This window comes from Salmo salar, chromosome ssa01 (genome assembly GCF_905237065.1).
Source record: "Salmo salar chromosome ssa01, Ssal_v3.1, whole genome shotgun sequence".
Lineage (NCBI taxonomy): Eukaryota > Metazoa > Chordata > Actinopteri > Salmoniformes > Salmonidae > Salmo > Salmo salar.
Genome location: NC_059442.1, coordinates 130,443,645 through 130,459,537, shown reverse-complemented (window position 1 = coordinate 130,459,537; position 15,893 = coordinate 130,443,645). Strand labels below are relative to the sequence as shown.

The window sequence follows — 15,893 nt, the reverse complement described above, 5'->3', positions numbered from 1 at the left end:
TTCGGATGGGACGTTAAAACAGGTGTCCTGACTGTGGTCACTAAAGTTTGATCGTTTCTAGTCAAGTATTTCTCAACTCCATCATGACTCAGCTTGAAGTCGATACTTTAAAAAATGTTTTCTTTGTAGAAATCCATACCTTTTCATTAAACGTTAATCGAATACAACCACTGACTGTTTCCTTGTTGCTGTTGCTCTAAGAGGCAACTCAGCGCAAATGCCCATGTGCCAATTGAATCTCAATGAGGAAACAGTCAGGGGTTGTATTTGATTAACGTTTATTAAAAATTATGGATTTCAGCAAACAAAGAAAAGCAGGCAACAACAAAGGCCAAACATAGATATAAAGTACGAGTTTAAGAATGTACATTTTTGAAGTAACGACTTCACAGCGACTCGAAGCAACTTGAAGGAATTGCAGGTTCACTCCAAAAACACTAGTTTTCACTCAACGCCACGGATTTGGTATAGTGGAGTTCAGATACATTTGTCTATACAATTTCCATTCCATTGGTCAGCAACACTGCTGGTCCAGTATAGTAGAACCTACAGTTTCACCTTTTACCGTGAATGAGAGCGAGGGAAGCGCAAACCCTTGTCGAGACTGTACAGAAGACCGTCCGTCGGCCCGCCCCGCCCCGGCAGACAGACAGTAGCCAGGCTATGCTACAGTGGATTAGACAGAGACAAACAGTAGCTCTAGTCCAGTGGAATACATTACAGAGACCTGTCTCTTTAAATTACTGTCAAAGCCGATTAGCGCTGTTTTCACCGTCTGTTCTCCTCAATCTATTTTGGTTTTACGCTGCTACAGACTGCACGATAAGCCTTTTGCGATTTTCCATTTGTATTGGCTATATTTTTCTCGTCATTTGGGACGATTTGGATTCCCTTTCTAAAAAGTTTGAGGCATGAGACGTGGGATTATTTATTTATTTATGGCTTCTTCGCGGCGCACAGAGTGGACGCGTCTGTGGTGAACTTGGATTAGCGCGCTCTCTCCTCCACATCTACTTTCTCTCTCCTATCCTGTGCAACTCTCTCCGAAAATATGATAGATATGTCACAGATATGACATCAATAACAACGACCACTTTTTGAAATCGACTGAAAGAGAAGGGGGTCTCACGGAAAATGCAGAAGAGTGTGCGGTATAATGAGGGGCACGCTCTATATCTGTCGCTTGTCGCGCGCAAAGAGGGCACGAAACGCGGCATCCTGAGCAAGAAGACGACGGAGAACAGTCGGTGGAATGACAAGTACTTTGCTCTCTACCAGAATGTGCTCTTTTACTTCGAGAACGACCAGAGCACTCGGCCCTCCGGGATTTACTTGCTGGAGGGGTGCACGTGCGAAAGGGTTCCCGCACCCAAAGGCGCCACGGTCAGTAAGGACATGGTGGACAAGCAGCAGGTGGGTTAGGTACCCTAGTGACCATGGTAGTGCACTACCTGACATGGTTGTGTTTTGGTTTTGGTCTCTGCTTGCTGTGTTGACACTGAGGTTTGGCACCCTACCCTCACCCAGTTTTCTTACGTAAAACAGATTAAGGATTTGCAGCACAGACGGGGATTACGCATAGAAAGTGCACTTTAGTTGAGAGGAGAGGAGGGATGACAATTGATTTCCTCCGTAGCGTACTGTGTCTGTCCCAGAGAGAACTAGAGGCCTGGGACGTTGAGGAACAGCATGGGCAGTTAGATATTACATAGTTAGGCCTACCTGGAATACATGTAGAATATTTCAAAATGTGGCTTTACACTTTTAGAATGAAGCAGCACATACTACTACCAATATGCCATATCCTCATGACAGTTGCTGTAGTTAATATATTCCCATGTACACGCTTAGAAGAAAAAGGTGCTATCTGGAACCTAAAAGGGTTCTTTGGCTGTCCTCATAGGAGAACCCTTTGAAGAACCCTTTTCGTTCCAGGTAGAACCCTTTTGAGTTCCATGTAGAACCTTCTATGCAGAGAGTTCTACATGGAACCCAAAAGAGTTCTACCTGGAACCAAAAAGGGTTCTACCTGGGACCAAAAAGGGTTCTACCTGGGACCAAAAAGGGTTCTCCTATGGGGACCGCTGAAGAACCCTTTAGGAACCCTTTTTTCTAAGAGTGTAGTGAACAGAAGCTAAATATGGAAATACAAGTCTAATAGCCCCTACCAAGAGCTCCATTACTGGCTGACATCTTTGTTACTGTGATGAGCTGCATGGAGTCAGTGAGTGGGAACAGAGGTTTTCTTGTTGACCTATTACATCCTCACAGTTGGAGAGTGGAGACCGCACATTCCCTGGCTCTGTATACACTACAGTAGTCTACTAGCTTTGTATTAGCACATTTATACAAATGTTTATTCTACTGTATATATCTTTTTGCATTCACACAGTAACCTGTAATCTGTCTGTGGGTCTCCACATCTACGTATGTACACTACATGACCAAGAGTATGTGGACACCTGCTCGTCGAACATCTCATTCCAAAATCATGGGCCTTGATATGGAGTTGGTCCCCCCTTTGCTGTTATAACAGTCTCCACTCTTCAGTGAAGGCTTTCCACTAGATTTTGGGACTTTGCTGTGGGAACTTGGGCACTGATGTTGGGCAATTAGGCCTGGCTCACAGTCGGCGTTCCAATTCATCCCAAAGGTGTTCGATGGGGTTGAGGTCATGGCTCTGTGCAGGCCAGTCATGTTCTTCCAGAACGATTGCGACAAACCATTTCTGTATGGACCTCGCTTTGTGCACGGGGGCATTGTCATGCCGAAAAAGGGAAAGGGCCTTCCACAAACTGTTTCCACAAAGTTGGAAGCGCAGAATCGTCTGGAATGTCAATGTATGCTGTAGCGTTAAGATTGCTCTTCACTGGAACTAAGGGTCCTGAACCATGAAAAACCACCCCAGACCATTATTCATCCTACACCAAACTTTACAGTTAGCACTATGCATTCTGGCAGATAGCTTTCTCCTGGCATCCTCCAATCCCAAATTCGTCCATCGGACTGCCAGATGATGAAGTGTGATTCATCACTCCAGAGAATACGTTTCCACTGCTCCAGAGTCCAATGGCGGCGAGCTTTACACCACTCCAGCCAATGCTTGGCATTTCTCACTTTAGGTACTTACCTGTGTCTGTATCTCTCCAATGTGTGCTGCTACTGTCACCTTGGCACAGTATTCAACCCCTGCCGTTGAATTTAACCTGCATCCATGTACTGTACTATATATAGGCCTACTGTACTAGACTGAAAAACAATCACTTCATCAACATCACTTTACATGCTCTAAATCAGGGGTGTCAACATAATTTACCTTCAAAAATCATTTCCAGTTTTGTGCCTTTTTTTTGTTAAAACCCCAATGAGATCAGAAGTGTCAGAAGGGCAGCTCATTGTTGGAAATAGGACGACAACAAAAATCACCAACACACCACCACAATCATCATCTAATAAAACAGAGATTAGCTCATAGCCTGGAGGCAGCAGGAAGAGGGATTTTCATTGTCACATTAGGTCATGTTATCTTTTAGGTTGGTGTTGTGTACTGGTGTTGAGGACACATTAGATCACATTTTGACCACGTTAGATTTCCTCCGCACCCATGTCTGACGTGTGTGTGTGTCTGTCTGACACCCCTGCAAACCAACAGGACCCTAACAGCAATAGCAGCTACAGACACATGGCTCCATTGAACATTGAACAAACCAAATCAGTCCGTACAAGTGTCAATGTTGTCTTGCAGTGAGAAATGGCTACTGCAGTATCTAACTCTTTCCCCCTCAGTTTCTGTTCCTCCTGTGATTGTGATGATATAGATGAGGTCACTGACCCTCCCGTGTGCAATGAACTCAGCTTAGCTCTGGTGTGTGTGTGTGTGTGTGTGTGTGTGTGTGTGTGTGTGTGTGTGTGTGTGTGTGTGTGTGTGTGTGTGTGTGTGAATGTCTGTGTGACGTGTGCATGTGGTTGACAGTGTGTGTGTGAGGTCACCATTTCCACCATGTGCTAGGGAACATGCTCCCTAAACAGGTTTGGTACAGCTGTGCAACAAACACGTGGAACAGTCTTAAAACGGTATTATACCATTAGATTGGGCGACTGTAATTACACTGTATTTACACACATATTACAATGGTGTTACTAAGGTCGTAATGTCTATGTGTTGTGAACTTAATTGTCTACCTGGTGCTTCAGCTTAGCATATTCATGGGACATCCCAAACAATACAGTGTTCGATTCTGTCGGATCAAGGCCACTTAGTGGACTACCGAACACACAGCTCCAAAGGCTGGAAAGTGAGAGGGTTTTAAACACAAACACACATGCAAATGCGCACGCAAACATGTACGTGCACGCACACACACACCCTCACAAACACACACACGCAATCCACAAAGACGTCGAAGCATTTAAACCAGACTAAAACATCAGAGAGCTTCAAAGTGGCAATGGCTGATTGAGAGGCAGAGAAGTGTTCTACTGATGTCCTCTCAGATAGCACACACACACACACGCACGCACACGCACGCACACACACACACACACACACACACACACACACACACACACACACACACACACACACACACACACACACACACACACACACACACACAGACACACACACGCACGCACACACACAGAGAGTGATACAGTTTGAAATAATAGAACATTTACGCATCTCGTAAATGATGGTTAGGAAATGAACCCATAACTTGTTTCTCACAAGTGTAGGTTGTGAACTCTGCAAAACATTTCTCCAATCCTAGAATGAGAACAGTGAATTACTGAAATTACTACATGGTTTAACAGTAATGAATGTAACAAAATGATTGGGATTACATTTACTGCTGGTGACAAATATCATGGGGAATTGATAAAAAAAAAATCTAAGGCCAAACAATACACACAATGAATGCGCAAGAATTGGTGGGAAACAGCTGAGCCATTCTGGAGAGAGACTCACCTATATCTTTGCGACACACTCCTCCCCTTCTTGGCTTAACATTTTAAATTATACTGAAGACACATGGTCTTCACACATATTTTCGATGCTTTACACTGACAGCCGCAACACAATAATCAGCTAGGCCTATAGCCACGCGCGCTTCCCAAATAGGCTTAGGCCTACGAGCAAGTGATCTGAAAATGATCCTTGATTCCTCTGTGGCTAAGTCATGCTTTCTGGTGAAGTTTTTTGAATAATTGTATTTATTTCTGTATCGACAGGATTAATTATATAATTTTGGCAAATGTATTTCCATTTGCTTCCCAATTGGACCCACTGCTATGCCATTTCTCTCCTGTTGTATTGGTTTTCATATCAACTTTCTTTCGTTGTCCAGAAGCTAAAGGCACAATCCTAGTCATATTAAAAACCCATCCTAGTTGTTACATCTTTAGATTCCCCCTCTAAGTTTAACAGAGCTGTTCATTTCTGTCACATATAAACTCAGGAAAAAAAAGAAACGCCCTCTCAACTGGGTTTATTTTCAGCAAACTTAACATTTGTAAATATTTGTATGAACATAACAAGATTCAACAACTGAGACATAAACTGAACAAGTTCCACAGACATGTGACTAACAGAAATGGAATAATGTGTCCCTGAATAAAGGGGGGGGGGTCAAAATCAAAAGTAACAGTCAGTATTGGATGTGGCCACCAGCTGCATTAAGTACTGCAGTGCATCTCCTCCTCATGGACTGCACCAGATTTGCCAGTTCTTGCTGTGAGATGTTACCCCACTCTTCCACCAAGGCACCTGCAAGTTCCCGGACATTTCTGGGGGGAATGGCCCTAGCCCTCACCCCCCCCCCGATCCAACAGGTCCCAGACATGCGCATTGGGATTGGCCATGGCAGAACACTGACATTCCTATCTTGCAGGAAACCACGCACAGAACGAGCAGTATGGCTGGTGGCATTGTCATGCTGGAGGGTCATGATGCTGGAGGGTCAGGATGAGCCTGCAGGAAGGGTACCACACGAGGGAGGAGGATGTCTTCCCTGTAACAGGGAAGCATTGAGATTGCCTGCAATGACAACAAGCTCAGTCTGATGATGCTGTGACACACCACCCCAGACCATGACAGACCCTCCACCTCCAAATCGATCCCGTTCCAGAGTACAGGCCTCGGTGTAATGCTCATTCCTTCGATGATAAATGCGAATCCGACCATCACCCCTGGTGAGACAAAACCGCGACTCGTCATTGAAGAGCACTTTTTGCCTGTCCTGTCTGGTCCAGCGACGGTGGGTTTGTGCCCATAGATCGACGTTGTTGTACGCCTTACAACAGACCTACAAGCCCTCAGTCCAGCCTCTCTCAGCCTATTACGGACAGTCAGAGCACTGATGGAGGGATTGTGCATGCCTGGTGTAACTCAGGCAGTTGTTGTTGCCATCCTGTAACAACAGCTTTATCCTCACAGAACATGATATTGTGCCTTAGAGCCGCAGCCTCATGTCCTTAAAGTTGCTGTTCTCATCGTTTAAAAAATACTTTTATCAACTACTGTAGCGACTGTGTCTAGGGGGTTTGGGCTGTGTCTTGTGTTAATGTCTCGTGTGTGTGTGTATGTGTGGTCCTGCTCTTGTGAGGTAGTGGAGGATAGCGTGTGTCTGTAGCCTTGCTGCAGGCTCTGAGGCTGTAGACTCTCTGTGCAGAGAGGGGAGATAGTCACGGAAGATTCCGTGTGAAGGCTCAGTCTCTGGTGAAAAGGACAGACTGTAAACTTGCAAACAGTTTGGGAAGCAGTGTTTCCTCTTATTATTTTGGGGAGGGGGCGTGCAAAGGACCTTAAAGCAACATTGAGAGCTGCAGACGCAAATGAGGCCAAATTAAGCCTTAATTGTTTTATATGGAGGAAGGGGGAAAGGATGGAAGGAAGAGAGGAAGGGTGAAAGGATGGAAGGAAGAGAAGAAGGGGGAAGGAAGATAGGGAATGCAGACTGCCTGTAAGTGTTTTCAGTCCGTCTGTCTGTCTGTATCTCTCTCTGTCTATCTCTCTTTCCCATCTCTCTCTTTATGTAAGTCCTTAGATAATCTACCTCTGTGGTCTCACATAGGAAAGTTCTGTATGCGAATGACGCGGCCTACTATAGGCTACTTCAATGCCAGCCAGCCAGCTGATTGATGGGTTACCATGGTTACCATGGTTGATAGTTGAAGTGGCACAGTTTGAGAACACACACACACACACACACACACAGAAGTAGCACTTCAAGAAATGTTATACAAGGTGGTCTACAATTTCTGGCAGAGAAAGAGAATTAGAGAGAGTGAGGGAGGGAGGGAGAGAATGAGAGATGATAAGGGAGTAAAAGGCTGGAGATGAGTAGAGAGAAATATTGTAGATGAGGAGAAAGACAGAGTGTGTAAATGAGAGCTGGGATGTGATTGACAGTATTAAGTATGATGTGTGATGAGAAAAAGGGAGGGAATGAGGGGAGGGTTGTAAAGGTTGTGTGTGTGGCCCTCTGCTGTGATGGTGTCTACTCTTAGTACACACGGATCATTACACCCTGAAGACTGACTGTGACAATGAGAGCAAGAGTTTCCGTTAGCCTGCAATTGCCGGCTTTTGGCCGATAAAAAAAATAGAAAAACCAATAAATAAAACTGTTGCCGGCCAAAATGATCGGGACAAAACAAATCCCATTGCAAAATAATGCTTTTTATTCAATGATGGAAATACCATTCCATGTAAAAACATTTGACAGTCACGCTTATCGGTCTATAGGTTAATTTGCATAATTTCGTGGAATTAAATTGGCTTGTACGTATTTTCATTGGAGTAAAATGTGACCATTCATTGTGGAAAAATTTGAAATGCAATCATGTGTTTTAAACAGATTTGGTGCTGAATAAAAAATAGCTGCTATTTTTATTTCTCAACTGGTAATTGAAACGCAGCTCCCATTTACCATTCAAGTGCAGGCAACAGGCTATATGCACTCACCCACCACTTTACAATGTGAGCTGGAGGCAGTATGCATTTTGAAAACATACTTGTTTGTAACCTAAATGTTTTATTTTATTTTATGAGGCATGTCTTACTTTGCTTCAAAGTAGCCTACAGGCAAAATCCAACCATGGAAACTTGGAGGAAATTATTTAATAAAGACTTAATCGGCTGAGCGTGAGTTTAAAGTTTGGGGAAGCTTAAAATGTGACAGTACCCCCTCCCCGACGCGCGGCTCTAGCTGTAGACCGCCGACCAAAATGACGATCCCGGGGATCAGGAGCGGACCTGTCGCCTCTGCTGAGGTGCAGGAACCTGATGAACTGGTTGAGGCATGGCAGCCTGTCGAGCCAGCTAAGGCAGGGGAACCCGTCGAGCCCGCCGAGGCAGGGGAATAAGACAAACCGAATCCGACAAGGCCTTTCAGGTAGCTCTGGTTCTGACACCCGGACCCGACATCACCTCCAACACAAAATTTAAATAAACACACTCTCTGATGCTTCCCTTTGGAGAGGCGTCATTCTATAACGTGCACGCTGGGAGTCGGGAAGTAAGTTCAGGGAGTGAATTAATTAATTAATAAACAAAACATAATACGAACAACACACAGACATGAAACCGAAACAATGACGCCTGGGGAAGGAACCAAAGGGAGTGACATATAAAGGGCAGGTAATCAAGGAGGGGATGAAGTCCAGGTGAGTGTCATTATGCGCGTAACAGATGGTGACAGGTGTGCGCCATAACGAGCAGCCTGGTGACCTAGAGGCCGGAGAGGGAGCACACGTGACAAATATTGTAATCAGATTACAGATACGTTTGAAAAACTTGATGATTACTTCTGGGATTACTTTCAAATTCAGAAAGGACGTTTGCGAGAAACAATCTTTGACACTCCTATGTCTTCTCAATGACATTTAGATCAGCATTGAAAAAGGACACAAATGTAAGTTTGTTCCACCTGAGTGAGTCTGACCACAAGTCAGAGACCACTATGATGACACACCAAATGTGACCCAATTCAAGAAACTAGGTGTCTGTCGCAAGTCACGACTTCACAAGGGAGCCTTTTGAACGTAAACAAATATTTATCAAAATGCATTTTTTGACAGAAATGCCTTCTCGAATATGTGAATTTTCATGTGCCTTAATATCAAACTTGTATGTCGAATAAAATTGTTGAGACTGCTGTCTTTTTCTGTGGCTAAACCAACTAGGCTCGTAATTTAACCATTTTATTAGTATTTACAGATGACATACAAGATTGATGTTAAGGCACATGAAAGTTCACATGTTCGAGAAAGCATGTCTGTGCGTTGTTCGTGTTTTGTATAATGTTTAGTTTATTCATTAAATGTATTCACTCCCTGAACTTGCTTTTTGGCCAAAATGCCTTCTCACACGTGAACTTTCATGTGCCTTATTATCAAACTTGTATGTCATCTGTAAATACTAATAAAATGGTTAAATTACGAGCCTAGTTGGTTTAGCCACAGAAAAAGGCAGAGGTCTCAACGTCAACAATGAAGAGGAAACTCCGGGATGTTGGCCTTCTAGGCAAAGTTGCAAAGAAAAAGCCATATCTCAGACTGGCCAATAAAAAGAAACGATTAAGATGGGCAAAATAACACAGACACTGGCCAGAGGAACTCTACTTAGAAGGCCAGCATCCTGGAGTCGCCTGTTCACTTTTGACATTGAGACTGGTGTTTTGCGGGTACTATTTAATGAAGTTACCAGTTGAGGACTTGTGAGGCGTCTGTTTCTCAAACTAGACACTAATGTACTTGTCCTCTTGCTCAGTTGTGCACCGGGGCCTCCCACTCCTCTCTATTCTGGTTAGAGCCAGTTTGCGCTGTTCTGTGAAGGGAGTAGTACACAGCGTTGTACGAGATCTTTAGTTTCTTGGCAATTTCTCGCATGTAATAGCCTTCATTTCTCAGAACAAGAATACACTGATGCGTTTCAGAAGAAAGTTCTTTGTTTCTGGCCATTTTGAGCCTGTAATCGAACCCACAAATGCTGACCCTCCAGATACTCAATTAGTCTTAAGAAGGTCAGTTTTAATGCTTGTTTAATCAGAACAACAGTTTTCAGCTGTGCTAACATAATTGCAAAAGGGATTTCTAATGATCAATTAGCTTTAAAAATGATTAACTTGGATTAGCTAGCCCAACGTGCCATTGGAACACAGGAGGGATGGTTGCTGATAATGGGCCTCTGAACGCCTATGTAGATATTCAATTAAAAATCAGCCGTTTCCAGCTACAACAGTAATTTACAACATCAATAATGTCAACACCGTATTTCTGATCATTTTGATGTTATTTTAATGGACCAAAAAAAAGGCTTTTCGTTCAAAAACAAGGACATTTCTAAGTGACCCCAAACTTTTGAACAGTAGTATAAACAGTTGAAGTCGGAAGTTTACATACACCTTAGCCAAATACATTTAAACTCAGTTTTTCACAATTCCTGACATTTAATCCTAGTAAAAATTCCCTGACTTAGGTCAGTTAGGATCACCACTTTATTTTAAGAAGTGAAATGTCAGAATAATACTAGAGAGAATGATTTATTTCAGCTTGTATTTCTTTCATCACATTCCCAGTGGGTCAGAAGTTTACATACACTCTATTAGTATTTGGTAGCATTGCTTTTAAATTGTTTAAACTGGGTCAAGCAATTCAGGTAGCCTTCCACAAGCTTCTCACAATAAGTTGGGTGAATTTTGTCCCATTCCTCCTGACAGAGCTGGTGTAACTGTGTCAGGTTTGTAGGCCTCCTTGCTCACACACGCTTTTTCAGTTCGGCCCACAAATTTTCTATAGGCTTGAGGTCAGGGCATTGTGATGGTCACTCCAATACCTTGACTTTGACTTTTGCCACAACTTTAGAAGTATGCTTGGGGTCATTGTCCATTTGGAATACCCATTTGCGACCAAGCTTTAACTTCCTGACTGATGTCTTGAGATGTTGCTTCAATATATCCATATAATTTTCCTTCCTCATGGTGTCATCTATTTTGTAAAGTGCACCAGTCCCTCCTGCAGCAAAGCACCCCCACAACATGATGCTGCCACCCCCGTGCTTCATGGTTGGGATGGTGTTCTTCAGCTTGCAAGCCTTCCCCTTTTTCCTCCAAACATAACAATGGTCATTATGGCCAAAGAGTTATATTTTTGGTTCATCAGACCAGAGGACATTTCCCCAATAAGTACGATCTTTGTCCCCATATGCAGTTGCAAACCATAGTCTAGTTTTTTTATGGCGGTTTTGGAGCAGTGGCTTCTTCCTTGCTGAGCGGCCTTTCAGGTTATGTCGATATAGGACTCGTTTTACTGTGGATATAGATACTTTTGTACCTGTTTCCTCCAGCATCTTCACAATGTCTTTTGCTGTTGTTCTGGGATTGATTTGCACTTTTTGCACCAAAGTACGTTCATCTCTCGGAGACAGAACGCGTCTCCTTCCTGAGTGGTATGATGGCTGCGTGGTCCCATGGTGTTCATACTTGCGTACTATTGTTTGTACAGATGAACGTGGTACCTTCAGGCGTTTGGAAATTGCACCCAAGGATGAACCAGACTTGTGGAGGTCTACAATTTCTTTATTGAGGTCTTGGCTGATTTCTTTTGATTTTGCCATGTCAAGCAACGAGACACTGAGTTTGAAGGTAGGCCTTGAAATACATCCACAGGTACACCTCCAATTGACTCAAATGATGTCAATTAGCCTATCAGAAGCTTCTAAAGCCATGGCATCATTTTCTGGAATTTTCCAAGCTGTTTAAAGGCACAGTCAACTTAGTGTATGTAAACTTCTGACCCACTGGAATTGTGATACAGTGAATTATAAGTTAAATAATCTGTCCGTAAACAATTGTTGGAAAGATTGCTTGTGTCATGCACCAAGCAGATGTCCTAACCGACTTGCCAAAACTATTGTTTGTTAAGAAGACATTTGTGGAGTGGTTGAAAAACGAGTTTAATGACTCCAACCTAAGTGTATGTAAACTTCCGACTTCAACTGTATATACACACATCGATTATTGAAGAATATTGAAAAATGCCTCATGAGTTTAGTTCAAGTGTCACACCCAAAACCAAAAATATAAGCTTGTTTTTCTCCAATGTTTCTAAACATTGTAAATGTAAACACACTGTACATCCTCAAAACATGGTTAAAACAATCATTTTGATATAATGGCTGGTCAGTCCTTGCATCCATAGTGCTGTCTATTAATCTGAGAGCGGTAAGGTTTCTCCAGGCCCATCCCTCAGCTTTTTACCAAAACAGAGGTGGGGCGGCCATTTTGTTATTGTTTCATCTGTGAATTTGTCTTATAAACAGCTGTATTATCCAGATATTAAAGTGTCACCCACTAAAAAGGTCAACAATAGGCCTATAGCAAATGCAGCATAAGGCATTCATTTTCCCCATGTTAACAGCACTTTTCAGTAGTGCTCAAAGCACGCCATTCCATGAGCGTAGCATTTCTTTTTCAACTAGAATCAATGAGTCCAATCAGTCCTCCATGACAACAAAATCATAAACAGAGTAGAGCTGGCTAGTAAGTCCTTAGTTTTGGGGTTATGCTCAGGTAAAACAATTTGGCTAACCTATACTTCCATAATTCAAAGTCCTATTCTTGAAGATCAAGGGGTATACGATGTATTGGAATTAGGTTGCTAGATCGAATCCCTGAGCTGACAAGGTAAAAATATGTCGTTCTGCCCCTGAACGAGGCAGTTTTTGTTCTCAGAATTTGTTCTTAACTGACTTGCCTAGTTAAATAAAGGTTAAATAAAAAATACATTAAAAAAAGGCAGGCAGGGGTCAATAATCCAGCGAGGGTGTAAAGCACCGGAACAGCAGGCAGAGTCAGGTCAGGCAGAGGTCAATAATCCAGAGAGGGTGTAAAGCACCGGAACAGCAGGCGGGGTCAGGTCAGGCAGGGGTCAATAATCCAGAGAGGGTGTAAAGCACCGGAACAGCAGGCGGGGTCAGGTCAGGCAGGGGTCAATAATCCAGAGAGGGTGTAAAGCACCGGAACAGCAGGTGGGGTCAGGTCAGGCAGGGGTCAATAATCCAGAGAGGGTGTAAAGCACCGGAACAGCAGGTGGGGTCAGGTCAGGCAGGGGTCAATAATCCAGAGAGGGTGTAAAGCACCGGAACAGCAGGCAGAGTCAGGTCAGGCAGGGGTCAATAATCCAGAGAGGGTGTAAAGCACCGGAACAGCAGGCAGAGTCAGGTCAGGCAGGGGTCAATAATCCAGAGAGGGTGTAAAGCACCGGAACAGCAGGTGGGGTCAGGTCAGGCAGGGGTCAATAATCCAGAGAGGGTGTAAAGCACCGGAACAGCAGGCAGGGTCAGGTCAGGCAGAGGTCAATAATCCAGAGAAGAGGCAAAGGTACAGGACGGCAGGTAGGAAAGGTTGAAAACAGGGACTATAGCAAAGACAGGCACAAGGGAAACCACTGGCAGGTTTGAATGAAGAGAACAAACTAGCACAGACAGTAAACACAGGTATAAGTACCCAGGGGTATAATGGGGAAGATGGGTGACACCTGGAGGGGGGTGGAGACAAGCAAAAGGACAGGTGAAACAGATCAGGGAGTGACAAAATATATAATGGAATCATATTATTTTATGTAGTAGAAAGTGATGGGTTAGAGGAAGCCTACACAGCCAACCCATAAAGTAAAACGTAACATCCATATATGGCCAGCAATGTAAACTTTAACATTGCTTTATCTGCAATAGATGGTAACATACATTTTTGTCTTCTTCTAATGCCTCTTAAGGGGAAAGTAATCTAAAAGTAACTGAATGTAATCAGATTACGTTACTGAATACAGTTTTGGACAGGTATCTAGTAACTGTAACAGATTACATTTAGAAAGTAATTTACCCAACCCTGCTGTCAGCTGCACTGTTGGGAATGGTGTTTTCCCGCGAATTGCATTTGAGCAACATTTTTCGAACATTTTATTGGCTGCTTCGTTACATGAGTTGCATGTTCTGTTCAGATGCATTACCATAATCTACATGGGATTTCTGTCATTCTGATCACCGTGGGTTATATGTACCCATTGCACATGGGTCCGGTAAATTTCTCAGATTGCCAGTAAATTAAAATCTTCAGAGTCACGTTGTCCGGCGCCACAGTTTCCTAACAGAAACCCTGTTGGAGAGAGACTGAGAGAGGGAGAGAGAAACAATTTGAATTTAAAAAACACTTAATTAGGTCAACGAAAAGCAATGGAACTCTACATTTAAAACATTAACATACTAGCACAGAAATCCACCAGAGAGAGCGAGAGAGGAAGATCGAAAGCAAGCAGGATACTGAGAGATAAAGGTTGCTGGAGAATCAGATGCCCGGTCTGTGTGTGTGTGTTTCTATGTGTGTGTTTCTATGTGTGTGTTTCTATGTGTTTGTATGTGTGTGTGTGTTTCTATGTGTTTGTATGTGTGTGTGTGTGTGTGTGTGTGTGTGTGTGTGTGTGTGTGTGTGTGTGTGTGTGTGTGTGTGTGTGTGTGTGTGTGTTTCTATGTGTGTATTTCTATGTGTGTGTGTGTGTGTATGTGTGTGTTTCTAGGTGTGTGTTTCTAGGTGTGTGTATGTATGTGTGTGTGTTTCTAGGGGTTTGTGTGTGTGTTTCTAGGTGTGTGTTTCTAGGTGTGTGTGTGTATGGTGTGTGTTTCTAGGTGTTTGTATGTGTATGTGTGTGTTTCTAGGTGTGTGTTTCTAGGTGTGTGTATGTATGTGTGTGTGTTTCTAGGTGTTTGTATGTGTATGTGTGTGTTTCTAGGTGTGTGTTTCTAGGTGTGTGTATGTATGTGTGTGTGTTTCTAGGTGTTTGTATGTGTGTGTGTGTATGTGTGTGTTTCTAGGTGTGTGTTTCTAGGTGTGTGTATGTATGTGTGTGTGTTTCTAGGTGTTTGTATGTGTATGTGTGTGTTTCTAGGTGTGTGTTTCTAGGTGTGTGTATGTATGTGTGTGTGTTTCTAGGTGTTTGTATGTGTATGTGTGTGTTTCTAGGTGTGTGTTTCTAGGTGTGTGTATGTATGTGTGTGTGTTTCTAGGTGTTTGTATGTGTATGTGTGTATGTGTGTGTTTCTAGGTGTGTGTTTCTAGGTGTGTGTATGTATGTGTGTGTGTTTCTAGGTGTTTGTATGTGTATGTGTGTATGTGTGTGTTTCTAGGTGTGTGTTTCTAGGTGTTTGTATGTGTATGTGTGTGTTTCTAGGTGTGTGTTTCTAGGTGTGTGTATGTATGTGTGTGTGTTTCTAGGTGTTTGTATGTGTATGTGTGTATGTGTGTGTTTCTAGGTGTGTGTTTCTAGGTGTGTGTATGTATGTGTGTGTGTTTCTAGGTGTTTGTATGTGTATGTGTGTATGTGTGTGTTTCTAGGTGTGTGTTTCTAGGTGTTTGTATGTGTATGTGTGTATGTGTGTGTTTCTAGGTGTGTGTTTCTAGGTGTGTGTATGTATGTGTGTGTGTGTTTCTAGGTGTTTGTTTTAAGTGTGTATTAGGGTACAAGTGCTCTGGGATGCTTCTGACTAAGAATAGCAGCTTGCTGGTCCTGTAGCCTCAAGCCACACAGTCCACATACTTTACAGAGCTCTCTGTTTACCTGGATATGTTGAGGCCTGGGACTGTGGGTGTGTGAGTGTGTTTTTCTCAGTTGTATCATTCAGATTCTATAATTCAGAGGAAATCAGCATGTTTGTGTTTTGCTGCTGTAAGCAGCTCAGGCACCCAACTGACCAGCAGAAATCCTTCCTTTGTCCTCAATTTAACACACACACACACAACGCACACACACGCACACACACACACACACACACACACACACACACACACACACACACACACACACACACACAGGCTCAGCGTAGGCCTATTTGTATTTTGCTA

At 43.2% G+C, this 15,893-nt stretch overlaps 1 protein-coding gene across 4 annotated transcripts in view; it reads left to right on the top strand.

Annotated features, from left to right (window-relative positions):
• The first annotated feature begins 706 nt into the window (after nt 1–706).
• The window catches only part of LOC106561157 (ras-specific guanine nucleotide-releasing factor 2), a 76,774-nt gene continuing 61,587 nt past the window's right edge, over nt 707–15,893 (top strand). For 3 of the 4 annotated variants that reach the window (XM_045689056.1, XM_045689052.1, XM_045689050.1), the window contains exon 1: nt 708–1,413. In XM_045689056.1, coding sequence (XP_045545012.1) covers nt 1,135–1,413 — 279 coding nt within the window. In that variant the 5' untranslated portion in view covers nt 708–1,134. Of the gene's footprint in view, nt 1,414–15,893 lie in introns of all 4 variants that reach the window. The other variant, XM_045689044.1, reaches the window with a different exon arrangement.